At 43.3% G+C, this 18120-nt stretch overlaps 1 protein-coding gene across 1 annotated transcript in view; it reads right to left on the reverse strand.

The window, feature by feature from the left end:
• Positions 1-120: 120 nt before the first annotated feature.
• phactr3a (phosphatase and actin regulator 3a) overlaps positions 121-18120 on the reverse strand; it is a 32053-nt gene continuing 14053 nt past the window's right edge. Inside the window, exons 2-12 of the mRNA XM_071516328.1 lie at positions 13984-14148; positions 11960-12127; positions 10564-10779; positions 9055-9283; positions 8255-8505; positions 7808-7961; positions 2634-2689; positions 2054-2115; positions 1656-1796; positions 1187-1263; positions 121-749 (exon numbers count right to left, since the gene is read on the reverse strand). Coding sequence (XP_071372429.1) covers positions 734-749; positions 1187-1263; positions 1656-1796; positions 2054-2115; positions 2634-2689; positions 7808-7961; positions 8255-8505; positions 9055-9283; positions 10564-10779; positions 11960-12127; positions 13984-14148 — 1535 coding nt within the window. The 3' untranslated portion in view covers positions 121-733. The remainder of the gene's footprint in view (positions 750-1186; positions 1264-1655; positions 1797-2053; positions 2116-2633; positions 2690-7807; positions 7962-8254; positions 8506-9054; positions 9284-10563; positions 10780-11959; positions 12128-13983; positions 14149-18120) is intronic.

The following is an 18120-nucleotide window of genomic DNA, read 5'->3' on the forward strand; positions in this document are numbered from 1 at the left end:
TTAAATACCTCTTTAGCCTCAACTTCAACCTGAATGCTTGTGAGTCTGATCTGATTCTTAATTGAAATTATAAATTATTTATAAAAAAAAAATAGGGAGACAAGCCATTCTTAAAAAAGACCTTGTATTTTGAAGACAAGTAGTGCTTACAAAGGTATTTTTCTCTTTTCAGTGAAGACATTGACAGTCCCATTCAGATTGACATACTGTATATACAGTTAATATCAAATTCATTCCCAACACCCCCTCCCCCAGACTGCACGGTCCCACAGAGTCCAAGTGACACATTATTCATCAAATAAGAAAAGGTGAAGCTGGTCACATGCACAACTTCCTCCCACTATACGGATTCACACCGCCTTGTCAAAGGAGTCCATGAAATAATACAAAAAAAACAACACTGACTGAATGACAAGATTGTTTTTCCTCCGCTCTTGTCCTGAATCAGAGGTTTCCACTATAGTCCTCTTCCTCCAGGCAGCTTCCACATGGAGACATACAGCAGTCACCCGGGACACACTGCCACAAACATTACCGTCCACCTCCCTCTCTCTCTCTCTCCCCCACCTCTGCCCCCATATTGATGAGGGCCCGGGGTGCCGGAAGAATGCTAAGGACACCCTGAAGACGAAAAGGCTCCAGGCTCTTTGAACTGTCACCGCCGAGCAGCTTCTAGCAGCCCGAGAAAAATTCTAAGCTCAGCATTTCTTCACAGAAGAAACTCCCTCCGCTTTCACGGCCGGTGGAACCTGCAGCGACAAACAAGGGGAGGAGACAAAACAGAGGGGGAGGAAGTACAAATCGTGAGAGCAGAAGGTGCCTTTGTCATCGTACCAGTTATGATTGCAGCTATTAATCAGCCAGCGGAGCTATTTTTAGCACAGCTATTAGGTGCGCTGGAGGGGGTTGGAGGCTTACTCTCTTTTCCATCCTCCCTCTGGGTCACTGTTACAGAGCACAACAAGGACCCCTGCTTTCCAAACAAGCTTAGCCAAGGACACCACAGCATTTATCATTTCTCTGTGCATAGCAATACGGGCTCTCCAGAGGACAGCCTCCCCCTTCCTACCCATCTATCTTTAGCTCCTCGGTCTTCTCTGGATGAACACAGAGAGCTAAAATTAGACCGCCGCGGCCCGGAATAGCACGCACATACATTTCCAAACACACACTCCAGGATACTGACCTCGTTAGGTGTTTGCTTGAGGCATGCACTTCCATCTCGGTGCTTTTGAACTCGTTCAGCTCTTTTCGGATTGCAGCCTGTGGAGAGGTGGCGGGGGAGAAATGGCATTAGTGCATCCCTAAGTGCATGCAGCGCCATGGGGTACTGTGACCTTTGAACAGCAAAGTGACAGCAGTAGAAAAGAGAAAATGTAAACAACCTGAATGCCAAAGGAGAACATGGATTTTGTGAAATGAGCTGATAACGGCAACATGTGATGCTGATAGTATTGATGAGCAACAGTTCAAATAATTTGTGGAATTTTGTTAACAGAATGACTCAAATAAACAGCTTGTTTTGATGAGTCTGTGGGTAAATGGTGGCAAGTCATGGATTTTGACGGTTTGATTTTACTCAACATGGATAATGGGTGTTCTTTTCAAATGTGCAAAGACTGTCTGACAAGTACAATTTCACATGTTCCACACACCTTGTCTGCTGCTGAGAGCCGGGTCCAGGGCTTGTCTGCTCTCCTGTCATAGTCCTGAGCTTTGGCCACTTCCACATAGTCGCTGAAGCGGATCAGAATCTTTCTGTCGCGCAGCTCGTCTACCGTGGGCCGCTGGTTCAGCTGGAACACAATGAAATAAAACAAATATTACAACTGTAACTGGTTTTAAGTCTGGATACACTAGAATTACCATATGCTCTTAAACTGTCCATTCTTCATACCTATAGTGTAATACTGGTGTATCTTATGGTTTTGGTTTTAATCATCTGCTGCATCAGAAATAGCACTTGTGGTGCTTCCAAGTACATGGAAAATACTGAATTCATAAAAGGATGATTCAGCTTGTAGGAAAAGGTTCAAAAACTACAATTTTGTACCTTTCTGTTTAGCCGCTGTTTGATCTCCCTCCTCTCCTCTTGTTCTGTCTGGTCGTTTCTCTCTGAAACAAAAAAATTGAACCATTAGTCAGCCATTAAGAGATAAATGCATGATCTGTCAGCAAGTAAATGACCAAATTAAATCTGTTTTCATTACTAATGAGACTATATAGGGTATTTGTTGCCACTCAGTCTGAGCAGTTGCAAAATTGTGACAAATCTATTTGTCATGTCATCCCAAATGTAAATTAATGAGCCACAAAAAATAAAGTGATATAAATGGCTCCGTGAAAATATGTATATCTTTATGATGGAGAACCTTTATACAAATTTAATTTCCACCAACTTCTTGGGGGGTTACAGAGAAAAGAAATGTGCACTCATGCGTTCTTTTGCTCCTGAATGTTGCATGAATAATGTACACATGGCAATTTATGCTATCATTAATGCATCATCTGCCATGTTTTTAGTATTTTTGATCTGGGCATTAATTTCACATGATTTTATAAAAATGGAAATGACAGTCTATTCAGGTCAAGAGATATTAGTTTGGAAAGAGAACTGAAGTGTCTCAACTCACGTTTGAGGATATTCCGACTTTCCAACTCTTCTACATTCGGTCTCTGGCTCAGTCTCCTGCGGAAAAACACCAAAACCACGTTTTGAACCATTTTGGTTTGAAGTTTCAACGTCCTGTCCTCTTTAAACCGGCTGTACTTTCTTCACTGTGCGCGTTCTCGAGAGGAACCCCCTATGTTTCCATCTCGCATCCAAACCCCGGCTGTGATGCTTTGGCAGAGGCGCTCCCCACATCTGGAATAGTCAAAGAAGCGCGATTCCTCCTATTGTTTGAGAAGTCTCCAAATTATTTCCCGATGTCTAGACGCTGCATCTCAGGTGAAACTGCCGTATCGTTTTACTTCACACCGCTGCAGCTCGAGCGCTTCTCTGCCATCCGCTACAGACTACAGCCGCTTTTGAATTGGGTCGTGATGCGCTGCCTGGGCGCGCCTCCCCTACTCTCCCTGGCTACTGCATGCATAATTTGTAAGAGGCGGCGCATAACAGGCTCCTACTCACACGGTATCCCCAATCTCCCTCTGATGTGCACTGGGCTACTGGCACAATAAAATTACCCACATTGTTGCACCAACCCATTTTAATTCTGGTCACATAAACACACTCACGCGAATATTTTTCGTAACATACTAGAATCCCTGATTGGTTTGACATTTTTATGATTTATTATATTTCCAGTGTAATCTACTATTTGGTTTAAATTTAGCCTACTCTAATGAATATGTTCAAACATTCAGATTACACTTAATACACCTGTTTCATTAAAGATTTCATGTGGTTATGTTCCCTCACCATCAAAGCATCCAAAAGGTCTCCAAAATCCAGTATTTTCTTCACCTGTGCATGTGAGCTATTCAGTCTTTGTATCAATAGTAAATGCCAGCTGCCTGACAGGGCTCAGCTCCAGACAGCATGTGGCAAAACCCACAGCGCACCTCCACCTAGAGGTGGAAAGGCCAGACAGTGCAGAATGCCGCCGCACAGCATGACTCTCTTCATCCCCACACCCTTTTTAGTCCACAGCTTAACATTGGACACTTTGTAGTTCTGTGCTATAAAGACCAAAGTTAGGTCACACACACTGAGAACCAGACACCTATAAAGCAGTCCTGATGGACCAATGTGTGTGTGTGTGTGTGTGTGTGTGCGCCACTGAGTGGGTTGGCAGTCCCACATGCCCACAGTTAGCTAATAATATAATAATTTTGGGCAGCTGATTCTTGATATTGCTGGTTAAGTGGGACTTAACTAACTGCAAAGCCAATTAGTGTAATAAATGCCACTATCTAAAATCATCAATACTCCACTGTATTATGTAATTAATGAGCACAGTATTAGCCTTCAATTTGTTTCCTTCATGTTACCACTAAAATATTGATAACATTGACAGAGAAGCAGGGTTCACAGAAGCTTACTCACACTTGTAGATATATATATAGTATTTCCAGCCCCTCCCAAACACTGTCACTAGTCAATACATGTCCTAATGAATACAGGCAAGCAATCAGTCTTTGTAAATTAGCACGTGTGACTAGGAATCTAGGAATAGTGTGTGGAATAATTCATTAGTTTAGCATCTCCAGGGAATTCTCCTGTGAGAAATGAACTTCCAAATGGAACAGAAACACCAAGGAAATAGCTCTGGAGCGATGTCAGCATTTTGCACATAATCAGAATACAGTAATACAGTATACAATACAATATACAGCTACTGTAACACAATATATTGCTCCTGTTTGCAATTTCATCCTAAGATTTCTGATATCATTTAAAAAAGAAACAAAATGATTCTTGTTCCATTGTGATTTTTGTCTTTTTTTTTTTTGCCTTTGTTCAGAATTTCCCATTTTGACTGAAGTAATTCAGATCAAATCAGGCTTGGGAGATAATCTACTGCACTATCTTAAAATACTATCTTTAAATCCAATCAGTCAGAGATCCACCCGACATGACCAACTCTCTTGCCCCTGCAACCTCGGCACAACTGAAAGAGAAAGCATTCCAACATTTGTGACTGTATTAAATTTTCAACAGATGAAATGGAGAATCACTTCCCAAAGCCCCAACGGACTCAACATCCACTATGTTATTGACCTGGTCGCCGAGTTGCTTAGCAACAACACTTGATATCTTTGAGACAATGGAGTCTTCCCGCAGAAACCCTCACTTCTCCCTAGCAACACACTAATGGGGATTTCACTATTACACACAGAGCTGCATACAGGGAATCTGTTGGTATTTTTAGCAACAAAGACATTGATTTTTTTTGTTTTGTTTTCGGTGAGCTAAATTAATCAGGGTTCACTGTCAAAATCTGATGCTATTTTGGCAACAAAGTCTTTTTTCTTTCTTGATGAGCCAAATGAATCAGGAAATATAGTCCTTTACTACCCTAGTTTGTTCTCAGGCGATAAAGGTTGATGGTTTATTTGAACCTTTAGTGATAACTGACTCGCTCTACTAAAGCAGTACCGAAATACTGCATTGTTTTCTCAACCACTGCTTTTCTATGAACACCATTATGACGCAGAAACCGCTTTTGGCATAAGAGTTTCCATTTGCTTCTCTGTTCTACAATAAAACGAGTTAGAATAGAAACTCTAACTATGCCAGCCAAAGGAAAAATGAGAAAACCTTGAGTGGGTGGCAGAGAGGCATTTCCTCTCCTTTCTTCTCTATTCCAACTACCTACTGCACAGAGACAGAAATGGCCATACTATAAAGCACTCTTCCCTTGCCAAGTACCGTAGTGTGCCCCCACCTGCTCCTCCCCCCATTATTTCTGCTGATATAACTCCCCAACAACACACATTTGTGGAGAAGGGCGGGGGGGAGAGGGGAGCGCACAGGAGATGCATTATTCAACAGTCTCAGAGGCTAAGATTAGAAACAGTGGAGCGCCGCTGCAGCACAAGTGCTGGGTGGGGAGGCTCTATAGATAGAAAGGTCATCTATCACTGACATAATGGATAGACAAGGTGTCATTATCTGCCATAAGTCCTGATGGCATTTTCTGCTTGCTCTGCAGCAAATACAGCAAGAGTTTCCCCTTTGAGCTGCAGATAGGAGGAAGAAAATAGGAGATTGAATCTAAGCTGGGAGTCATCCAGGGAGATCCAGAGGCATTTGTGATGGACTGTTTTGTCATTCAGTTTGAGTACCCAGGGAAATGAGCTTTTCTCCGCCTGTCTCAAGTGTTCCCTCCTCTTCACCACTTCAGGGCTATATTTAGCCAGGATTTCCCTTCACCAAAACGGTGCAGTATGCCACCAATTTATGTGTCAGTGTATATAGGATGAGAGCGCACCTTCTTATGTCAGCTCGACACTGTAAATCAAACAGCCAACCAAACAGATCTTTAAATAGTCACAGATCGTTTTATCTCTTCTAGATAAGTATAGAGCTTTACATTTTATGGTGGTGATAATGACTCCAGACAAAACAATGCAGCATTGTGAAGCCATTTACAGGTGTGTACTCCTCGCTACACATAACATTTACACAGCCTCTCAAAATTCTTGAGCAGTGCAAAGGTTTTAGTTTTTTTCCAGCAATGACATCATGAACCCTCCCAAATGGAGGGTTGTGGATGCTAAAGAAACAAGAGATTAATTGGTCAGTATTGTGGGATTACTTAATGTAGTCATTCATTTATTCGGTACAAGTACAGTGGAGCATTTTAAATGGCTATAAACCAAAAAGAGTAAATCACATCAATATGTTATAGGGTGTAAACATTCTGAGATATCTTCTTTCCTCTGCTTGGTCACCTGTGACTTCATGCACATGAGCCATAAATGACCCCAGTGGTGTGACTTTGAGGAACTAGATCTTTATAAAGAACAGATGCCGTTAGCCAACAGCCTCTCGCACCACTGTGCTAGAAGGGCAACCTCTGCCTTCAAAACACTGTCGCTGACCGTGCAAGCTCTTATGCAAGCCAGAGTCATGCTGCATTCTCGCCCTTATATAAGCTGTTTGCTCGCAACTTGTTGTGAATGCCCACTTGTTATTGAACGACAATATTACATTTTCTCGTGTCGTCGAGTCGTCGTGGACCTAAGAATAGATCCTGTAGGCAATTATTCCTAGTCGTCTCAGAGACAGACGATAGATCTCATTCCCTGAAAGGTGGGCGGCACTGTGCGCTCGGCTGTGAGTTATTGCTCTGCGGGTTATGTAACGCTATAGTGCACCCCTGTTTGATACACTGGTGTGAAGTAACCTAGGTCTTGTGATACATTCACACACCAGACTGCTGCTGTCTGTCACACTTGGGACATTAATGCAGTTTCTCAGTTATTTTTAAAAAGCAAAATGTTCTATGAATGTTCTGGCATGGACGTGCAAATACAAACAGTGTTGCTTCTTGTACAAGGAGGGTTCCTGGAAGCAGTGTCTGTACTTGTTGCGTTCCAGAAATGTTCCGGGCCCATGCACTATGAGAATGATTGATATTTTGAAGAAATTCAGGAATCTACGCAATACTGTATCGTGCATGTTCTTGGTACCAAAAGCAGCTTGGTAGCGGATTTCACTCCAGTTGGCCATCTCACCAGTTTAAATGGTCGTCCCACTTCCCCCACTATGAAGCAGTTCAGTTGAGGGCTTGATTAGTTAAATCAGGTGCTAGGCTGGAATAAATTCCCACCCCAGCACAATAGAGAGGCTTTCCAGTATCAGGATTGGCCTGGAGGAAAGCATCACACCCAAATAGTACGCTCTGAACAATGGCAGATTATGTAATATAAATCAAGTCAATGCAAAACATGGAGATAATCCTTTTAGATCAGATTGTCTATCTCACCTCCGCCTACTGTGGAGTGTTGTGTAACTAGAGCCATTAAGCTTATAGGTTTTCCCCGCCCAAGCATTGCCCAGATCTGTGTCGTGGGTTTGCGCTGTTGTACCATGAATTAAACAGGAAATCATTATTTAATTGCAGATCTATGCGATATTACAGGGATTGCAGCTAGAACGATACAGTATTTGTGCAGGGACAAAGTGAAGCTCTATTACCGATATTATTATAACATACTTCATATTTCCATCACAAGACAACACACATTATCCCAAAAAAATGGTTTATTACAGTTAATGTCTATTATTTCAACAAATAAATCACTACCACCCTGGAAACACAGATATCCAAGTAGTGAAGACATCATTGCTTACTTGGCAAGTTTCATCTCAATCTGCTGGCGAATTTCCTGGCGCTCCTGGTCGCTCCTTGCTGGGAAGATATTCCTGTCCTCTAGCTCCTGCTTGCTAGGCCGATTTCGTAGTTTGACAGCCAACAGCTCCTTCCTTAGCCTGCGAGGAAGTGTGCCTGCACCCACGCACGCATGCATACATACATACACATGAACATGGGTCATGAGTGATCAGATGGACACAGGAAACTCAAACTTATAAGCATCTTTCTTAGACTCTGTTTCTAAGATGCACAAAGTTAGTGTTCAAATTCTTTTTTCATGTCCCACCAAAACAAAGACATAAACCAAAGAAGCCTTCCAATCCCTCAGTCCCAAAAATGCCAATGACCATTTAATCTCAAAACAAACATCTAAACCGAGATCAATAACTACAAACACATTTTTTGGGTTCCAAGAAGGGACCCACCAGAGATGACGGACTCGTTCCAGCCTTCCAGGTCGGTGGGGAGGCCTGAGGTGTTGGAGAAGTGTTGGTCCAGCCGCACATTCTCCTTGTTCTCCTCTGCCTCCTTCTTGGGCCAGTCGGCCCCTCCGCCCCCCCCACAGCCGACCCCTAAGGCGGATGGATGTTGGTTCTCAGAGCTACAGGAGCGAGAGAGCCGTCCGTCAGAGCACCACGGCCGCGGGGGCGAGCCCGGCTCACACCCTTCATGCACACTGAGGGGACAAGGAGAAGAGGACAGGACAAAAATGTAGGATTAATGTGGTAAGGGAGGCAATGTGAAGGCTATGGGGGTGAAGGGGTAACAAGAGTTGGATAGCATCTGGATTTAGGGTAGAAGATTTGAAAGATTTCAGTTCTTAAAGCTATATATCCACTATCAAAATTAATTCATTCATTTTCAACCAAAATATGAACAACACCTATGATTCTATCCTCAGAAACATTTGTAAGCAATTTTCATAAAATGACTCATAACATTATTAGTAACCCATAATCTGCTTTGCTTTCATGCCAGCAATCATTTTGAAAGAATAGCCATAATTTTTTGGTGGTGGTTACCTCATTTTTAATAAAGCTCAACTTTCAACATAGAAATGAACATCAAACTAGATGTGAGCGTTTGATCAAAGCCAACATTAGCTTTGATATCAGTGACAGAGAACACAGTGATATATTTGGATTTCACAGAAAGAAACAGTCCCATTACTTCTGAATGGGGAGGTTTGTATGAATAGATGGATGGGTCAACCTGACTCGCTCACCTCTCCTGTCTGTTCTTGGAAGCGAAGGCTCTCTGCAGTTCCTCCATAATGCAGCTAGGGGGCATGGGAGGGTGCATCATATTGCCTAGATGGGGGGACCCTGAGGGGTTGGAGAGGGGGCCCCGGAGCGGCAGGGCCATCGGTGCCAGGCTTTCTGGGGCCCTGAGTGGAGGCTCCTTGGGGAGGTAGGAGTTGGGCAGGTGAGTGGGGAGCGACACTGGGCCTGAATCTGAGACGGAGAGATAAACAGAAAAACAGCAGAGGTTAATTAACATGAGTATCTCAATTCATTCATTTTTTTTAACCGCTTATTCCTTTGCAGGGTCATAAGCCTGGACATGTTGCCAGTCCATCGCACACACATTCATAATTATGGGCAATTTAGAGTCTCCAATCCACCTTGTCTAGTCTAGTCTTGTTTATTTATAGTCCTTTATCACAAGAATGTCTCACAGGGCTTTACATAGCATCATATACAGTACATGTCAAATATATACTACATCACATATACATACTACATACTGTATATACACATAATATACATCCTATACTATGTGATATACTGTACATACTTCATATACATCATTAACTACATCATGTACATACTATACATCATACGTCATATACATCATTTTACTAGATTATATCCATCATCTATCGTCATATACCATACTACACAAACACACTCATGCCTATGGGCAATTTAGGGTCTTCAGTTCACCTGACCTGCATGTCTTTGGACTGACTTGCCTGACTTTCATGTCTGTGAAATATGGGAGGAAAGTCGAGCACCCAGAGGAAACCCATATGAACACGGGGAGAACATACAAACTCCACACAGAAATTTGCTGAGAGGCAACAGCGCTAACCACTGAGCCACTGTGCTGCCAATAGAGTATCTATGCATGTGAATTTGATTGGGAAAAAAACATTCAGCTCCATGAATGTGCACATAACTGTCTGCAGGTTACAGCTCAGTTTATTTCACTTTTGGTTTGAAACAACGTACGGACACCAAACATTCCTCCAGCTTGATTTATAGTTTCTACTGTACTCTACTTAAAGAGATTAGTGCCAGCAGAGATTGTATTTGAATTGTATAAATATGAATTTGTCATGCCCATATTGAACTGCTGAATTAAAAAAAATGAATTTGTTGAATAAATTCAAAAATTGAATTTGTAAGGCACAAGTTGAAATTGGAATACAATGGCTTGAAACTTAATTAGATTATTGCTGGATGTAAATTATTAACTACAATTCTAAATTTGATTTTCCTGATTCAAATTCTGTTTTCCAAATTCATAATTCAGATTGAGACACACCTCTGGGCAAGGCTTCCAACAGTGTACTAAAACAAATTCAGTGCTTCAATATGAGCATGACAAATTCAAATTTATGCAATTCACATACAATCTCTGGTGACAAAAATCTCTTCCCATTCTTATTCAATATGTGTGATGTATAATTATGTCAATCCATGACCTCCCTTAAACTGTCAGCACTCACCTTCTCCAGTGCTCAGCTGGGGCAGCAGTTTGGGAGGTACTTGTGGTGGGGAGGTTCCTGGAGGTATCTCCTCCTCTGGTCTCTCTTCCAGCTGCTCTCCTGCCTCCTGCAGGCCCTCAGGTAGGTCTCCTGCAAGAGCCGCCTCCTCCTCTCCCTCCTCCTCTGGTTGCAGCATGTTGTCCTCGACTCGTTCACAGTCCTGGAGAGGGGAAGCTACTGGAAAATACATCAACAAAGGGAGAAAACATTTTAAAATTCAGGTCAGATATTTATTATTGCACAAAATGGCAGAGTTCATGCTGATATGAAAGGAGTGGCATCTGGTGGAAACAAATGTGATGAAGTGAAGTTTTGAGTATCAGGTAGCTTATGCTTTAGATACATCACAGTCAAGGTTATAATTAACTGAAACAATTCTCAAAGTAGAACTACACTTGCAAAAACGCATCTTAGTAAAATGAATTTTGTTCCAAAATGAACAAAAATGAAAACATAAATAATTATTTTCAGTAATAAATTTTTGTGTTTTGATTATTACCATTATGTGAGCTTGTATGGATAAGCAAAAGGGGTATTACAAACACATTCTCACAGAAATTACTGCTGAAACAAAGTCAAATAAAAATCAAAGCAACATGTCTAAGAAACAAACAAAATAAGACTTGCAAACTTCCAGTAATAAAACTGAACAAAATGAAAATCAGAAATGAAAAAAACAAAAACTGATGCACATTGTAAAGTTGTGGCAAGGTGATCACACTGATGTTAATCACATTATATAATGTCCATCATGGACATGTTACCATATTGTACATTAAATTATCATGTGCCTTTCTGTCAGTGGTCTGGTTTTCTACCAAACACATACAGTACATATCCAGTGACTAGACTTGTTACATGGCAGATGAGGGTGGTGCCAATCAATGTCATTGACACGTTTTTACTGCCCTCTAATGGTACATGTGTAGAACATATGATTCAAACAAAAATGTCTTTCCATTTCATCTACCCAAATAATAGCTTGCATTATGGATTGCAAATATAATTCATTACAAAATGAGCATAACAAAGTCAGACCTTACACAGTACATACATATCATTAACTTAACATGGGCAATACACCAAGGTTTTTAGTATGCATCAGTTGTATGAATTGAAAATACAATAAAAAGCACTCCCATCTCATTCAGTAAATAGATTGTTGCTGGAAATTTCATCAAATTGCTCACAGCGATCTTATACACTCCCGTAATCGATCTACTGAGATTCATGACTGAGGCTCACACACCCAGCCACTTACCAATCCATTTTTCTTCCTCATCCCTCTATTTCGCAGCTCCAAACTAAAACGTCCATTGATTAGTTGTCTGTTGAGTACAGTGCTGGAACGTCCTACCTGGAGGGGGGTGTTCCTCCTCAGGACCCAGGTATTCCACACTGCTGACTGTGAGGTTGGGGGTCAGAGGTCCCCCGAACCCTCCGAGCAGGACGGTCCCGTCTGAGCAGCAGCCCTGGGAGGGGGAACTGGGGTCGTGGCATAGAAGACCGCTGGATAATGCTACATCTGTGGGAGGGGTGTAGGTGGGGAGGAGTGGGCTGTTGTTAGGCGTTATAAACTCACATAATACACAAGAAGATTTGTGTGTTGTGGATAAACAATGTTACATGGCATTCATTCACGTCAACTCCAATACGGCTGCTGTACCTCTTAATTTGATTAATCTCTTCTATTTTCCTGTACAGTGCATTGGGTGACCCTAAACCCTAGACCAGTGTCTCCCAATCCAGCCTGCAAGTACCGCCTGTCCTGCAAGTTTTTATTGTTACACACCTGATCCAATTAAGGCTTACACACTGGGTAAATCCTAAAGTCTTGTTTCTACTCCTTCATTCCTCCCATCCCTCACCGCCAGGAAGTAAATGGAAGGAGAGGAGGAGAGGTATGGGAAGAATGGAAGAGTGAGGGAAAGTGGAGGCCATTTGGGACAGATTATTTGCTACTCCATCATCAAAAATGGACGTCTGCTATTGATGAAGTGGCCCTATCATAACTGATGTAGGCCAAGCCTGAAATACGACTTAAAGGCTATCAAAGTTTTTCTGCACACCCAGCGCAAATCATGCGTACATTAACCTGAAGCTGCTGATGTTAACTAGTAACGTCACAAGTTAGAAAATAACACTGACTGTAATGTTATCTGTGAGTTATGTTAACTGTTTTACTCACATTTATGAGCTGGTAATTCCCCTGACATGTTTGTCAATGATGTCATATTGTGGGCGTGGTCACAGTTAGGTTGACCCCCCCAAACTGAAAAGACAGTATCCTCCCCGGGAGACTTCTGGAGTGGCTTCTCTTGTCTCCACTACTGGTACAGCAAGCAAACATGGTGGCACCATCATCAATTACCAGGTCACATAGGAAAGGAGGAGAGATTTTCGGAGCTGTGGGATTCACCCACTTTCATGCTGGCCCTGTTCAGGTGGAACACTTTCTACTGCTCAACCAGTAAGCATTAAGCCCTTTGGATCAGGTGTACAAGAGCAGAGCTGGAACAAAAACTTGCAGGGGGCGCTTGAGGACTGGAAAGGGAAACGCTGCCCTAGACCTCTTAACGTGACCAGCTGTAATTGCCCTCGGCGTCATTCACTCTTTTAAGTCACCTTGGTTCAATAGCACTCTCCATTACTGTGACAGCATCACATTTAGCCTTGTGTTCAGCAAATATCACATTATGCACAGGCCACTGCACTGTATGCCCTCTATGCTGTATTTCAGCTTTTTAAACCTTTCAACGGCACCGTGCCACTTGCGGTTTACAATGAACTACAATTCAATCGCTTTACTTAACCGCAGCTATTATTCCCAGTGAGTTCATAAGTTAAAGTTCAATTAAAAAAGCACTTGTTAGAATCCAAGGTGTGTGTATCAGCAGTAAGCCAGGGCTCATGCTTGCTATGGAGATGAGATTTTTAAATTGTACACAATGTTGAGCTATGCACTTTTATGGCTTCAAAATAGTCTGAATATTTAAAACACTTCTCTGGGGTCGTAATGAATTGATGAGGACAGACTTAATTCAAAGGGTTGGAGCATGACTAGCCCTGTCTTTTTACTCACACCCTCTCATTATCTCTTCCTGACCTAATTCTTGAGAGGAGATGAGGGGGAAATGTGTGTGTGTGTGTATGTGCGTGTGTGTGTGTGCATGTGTGTGTGCACGCGCCTGCTCGTTGGTGCATTTGCTCGCCTGTGCACATGTGGATATGAGCCTGGAAATCTGCAGCTTTTCTCCACTCCGCGCCACGTGTGTGTGGCCTATTAGCACCCGCCCACACACCCCACCCCACACACACTCCCCCCACACACACACACACACACACACACACACGCACACTCTACCCAGCCCAGCCTCCTACCTGTGGAGCTCTGCTTGAGCTTCTCGTTTTTCTTTTTCCTCCACTTCCAGGGCTTGAAGAGGCGTCCCAGGGTGGCCAGCTTGCTGTTGCGTCGGATGGGCGGAGTGTGGACCCCCGTCACCAGACAACCCGTCCTCAGCACCCTCTGCTGGTCCATCACCTCCACTGCAGCGGAAACAAGAGATGGAGATGAAGCCCGGAGAAGGGTGGAGGGTGTTGGACGAGTGTGAAACAGGAGGAAGGAAGGCATGGGGGGGGGGGGGTGGAGAGGAAAAGGATTGGGAGCGGGGAAAGAAGGCGAGAGAGAGGGTGAAGGGGAGAAAGGATGCAGAATGAGTGGTTGAAAGTAGAGAAGCGGGGATAAAGACAAGAGAACAGAGATGAGCAGAAGGGGAAAGGGAAGAAGAGAAAGCAGAAGACAATTAGAATGCCCACCTTACTGAATAAACCATGATGGACTCCCAGCGCTGTGAACTGATTGAATTAGAAAGACTGATTTAATCAAGGCAGACTCCCTCGAGACTGTCATTTCCCTACGAATCCTTTCCCTTTGAGCCGTACGTCACACATCAAAATAAATACATCTCACAGAAGAACACACGGACACAGACAGCATCGTAAGACTACAAACGGCGCATTTCCCCGGAGACCAACAGGTGCGCCAACCTCCAGAAAGAAACGCATTAGCATGGGCCGCCTGTTAAAACAGGGCCTCTCTGATTGTTTCATTGTGTCGTCCATTTTTTCCTCTAATACACTGATCCTCTGCTATACGTTCTCTGTCCCAGCACTCAAGTCATTATAGCGGGATGGAAAACATACCTGGTAAGTGAGCGGTGTTTTCAGATGGGGTGAATATCAACAACCTGTTTTTGTTTTCTCTGGAATATGTTCCATAATGCCACCAAACAGGCGAGCAACACTGGCTGCGTACAGTGTATTTTTGTTATTCCCTCTCATGTTGGTGGTGATGATGGGTGCGTTCATGTCTGTGTGTCTATGTTGTTTGTGTCGGTGCATGTGGTTGCACACATGAACGTGCACATGTGTTGTTCTGCATGCAGGCAGATAAAGGGAGAGCAAACAAAGAGAACAGCATGTACCGATCTATGAAGAGTACAGTGCATGTTATTTATTTATTTACTTATTTATCATAATGGATGAGCTGTCCCCAACCACCACTGCCATCCCTGCACAGACAGCCCTTCTCTCTCTCTCTAAAAAGGAAACTTGGGTATCAATGAATGGCGACTGTGACTCATAGCAGGCAGTGTGTGGGCCCACAGCGTCATGTACGTACATCGCTGCTGTGTTTACACCCGCTTCTAGTCACAAAGGCGGCCGAGGAAGAGGAAATGTACAATAAATGAGATTTATTTAAGAGGTACATACGTCAATGTGAGAAAACCGGAGCGATATGTGCCTTCAGGAGGCTGATATCTTTGTTCAGATATTCAGCTGAGGAGGCAAGGATTTAAAAAAGGGGGGTGGGGGCGGGGGGCAGTGGTGGGGGGATTTGCAGACTGGCTCTGGGTGTGATGTAGAGTGATGGAGGAGGGAGGGCGGGTACAAGCTACTCCTTTTCATGCTTTTTGCAGTCCCTTGCTTCTTCCCTAAAGCACATGGGCAGGCAGTAGTAAGCGGATGGTGACTGATTAGAGAATGAGAGAGTGAAAGAAGAGGACAGAGGGGTGGGGAGGGGTGGAGGGAGAGAGCTCCAGTTTGGCATTTGACCCTAAAAGCGCCTGGAAACAGGTCAGTTGACCGCACGCACCCGTCCGCCCAAGTCACCATCACAACTGTCACACACACACACACACACACACACACACACACACAGTGTGGCAGACGTAGCGGCGCACGCAGAATCCAGGTCAAGCCTGAAGGAAACGCACCCAGTCGCGCAGAGAAACAGAGAGAAAAAAAAGCTTAAGAGAGAGAAGGGGAGGTGGGAGGGGTAGAGGCGTATGTCTATGTGTGTGTCTGTGTTTGTGTGTGTGTGTGTGTGTGTGAGAGAAAGAGCGAGAGAGAGAGAGAGAGAGAGAGAGAGTGTGTGTGGAGGGAATGGAAGGGGGGGGAGGTGGGGTCAGGCCCGCTGCTGTTGCCATGGCGACCACATCCAGATGCTGCCGCAGCAGTGCGAGCCAGCGGGAGGAGCAAGTCAGTCTGTAGCTAGAGGAGAGGAGAAGAGCCCCCTTCACAGACAGAGCCACATCTAAAGCCAGTGGCAGCCCCAGTGCATTGTGGGTAGGGGGTGAAGCCGCATGGAGGACGAGATCTGTCTGCGTTTTGAAAAAAGAGGAGGGGGTGTTGGGGTGGGGGGGTGGGGGGGGGAGGAAAGGAGAAGGGGGATTCCAGGGAGGAGAGGAGAAGAGGAGAGATGGGAGGGGGCTGTTGCTATACGGAAGAGCTCGCAGGAGAATCTGGGCTCGTCCAATCAGGGGGCGGCTATTTATAATGTATATCAAGTAACTCTCCATTTTTCATAGAAGGGGAGGTTGTACACAGAAAATGACAGGAGTCTGGGTGGAGTACAGGAATTGGGTGAAAGCTAAGCACATGGAGATTTCTTTTATCCACAGGATGAGGATGTATCGAAATGTGTGTCAGATAAGCATGAATGGGCTACATGCACCATGTGGTGATGATGTGCTATTCTGATTAATATGCTAATGCAAATAGGATTTATTAAATCCATGTGTCATGTCGATGCAGTGGACCATTAGGCTCTTTGCTGCATGCCCGTAGTCCCTATCAACAGAAGTCTGCACACACTATAAGTCAAGTTAGTTGGTGTGTGCTTCAAGGCTTTATGCAAGATTAAAGATTAAAATAATATAAATAAATAAAATAATATACTTCATAAACATCATATGCATGAACAAACACAGGCAAATATACGGCACTAATGTTATACTCTTCTGTATATATGCAGTGTAAACACAAAAACGATTTAAGAGTGGAATAAAGTATGCAGTGTGATAGTTATTTAGCAAGAAAGCTCAAGCTGAGCTTCAAAGCCCATCTGTGTGCCACCAGGGACCCCACCCCGCTTAACCAGCCTGTCAGCACATTCAGAAGCTGAATATTTCTCCCCACATGTATACAGTGAGCATAACGCTGCCATGCCCCCCCCCCCTCCCCCTCCCCCTTCCACACTACAGTACCTGAGCTGAGAGCTAGTCAATGGGAAATAAACGTAGGGCTGGGCGATATTAACAAAATCAAATATCACAATATTGTAGACCGAATACCTCGATATTGATAATGTGGCGATTTTTTGGGGATGAGTATTCGTGCTTTCATAAGATATTTACACACAAGGAAATTCTGAAAATTAGTAATGATCATCAGTAATCAGTAATGCGTAATCAGTAATAAGTCATGTTGATATGATGAGCAGGTAAAGCCAATTATTGTTCATTTTACTCAGCCAGAACAGGCTAATAAGTTCAGAAAATTGTATCACTTTACTATAACTCAGACTTTAAGACCAGGAAGAAGTAACATTTAAGTTATTTCACAATATTACCATAACCAAAATCCCAAACAATTAATTCCAGTAACCCTGAATGAGTCATTTTATCATTCAAAAGTGCTTTACCAACAAATAAGTGCAACACAGTCGATTTTGAGATTATATAGCCTTGTGTAAATATGGCCGCTACAACAAGGCAAAGAAACACAATAGTGAATGTTTATATGACCTTCTCAGATTATGCCGTGAAAGGGCTTCACGCTGAGTACTAGGATGACATCGACGTCACACTTTAGACAGTGTGGCATTGTAAAAAGCAAAGCCTTGCTCTCTCGCTGCTGAATCACCTGCTAGGCACATCTGATGAGTGGGTGTTTTTAAAGTTTCCTCTGTGGTAATAAAGCACGAATCAGAATTGAATATTACCTTGTTATAAATCTAGTGCACTAGATTTATAACAATATGTAATTCAAAAATAACGTCAATAGCTTGTTTGCACCTTCTGACTGCATTACAAGGCCGTGACATGTTTCAAGTATTCTTGGTGTCACAAGTCAGTCTTTTCTATGTTGGCACTAAATCTCAAACACACACTCATACACACATACACACACACACAATCAGTACACTGATGCCGCAGTGAAACAGCTCATAGGAAA

Source organism: Centroberyx affinis, unplaced genomic scaffold (genome assembly GCF_046629955.1).
Source record: "Centroberyx affinis isolate AG114_WGS23_722 - 3 ecotype Tasmania unplaced genomic scaffold, CSIRO-AGI_Caff_v1 ptg000398l_1, whole genome shotgun sequence".
Taxonomy (NCBI): domain Eukaryota; kingdom Metazoa; phylum Chordata; class Actinopteri; order Beryciformes; family Berycidae; genus Centroberyx; species Centroberyx affinis.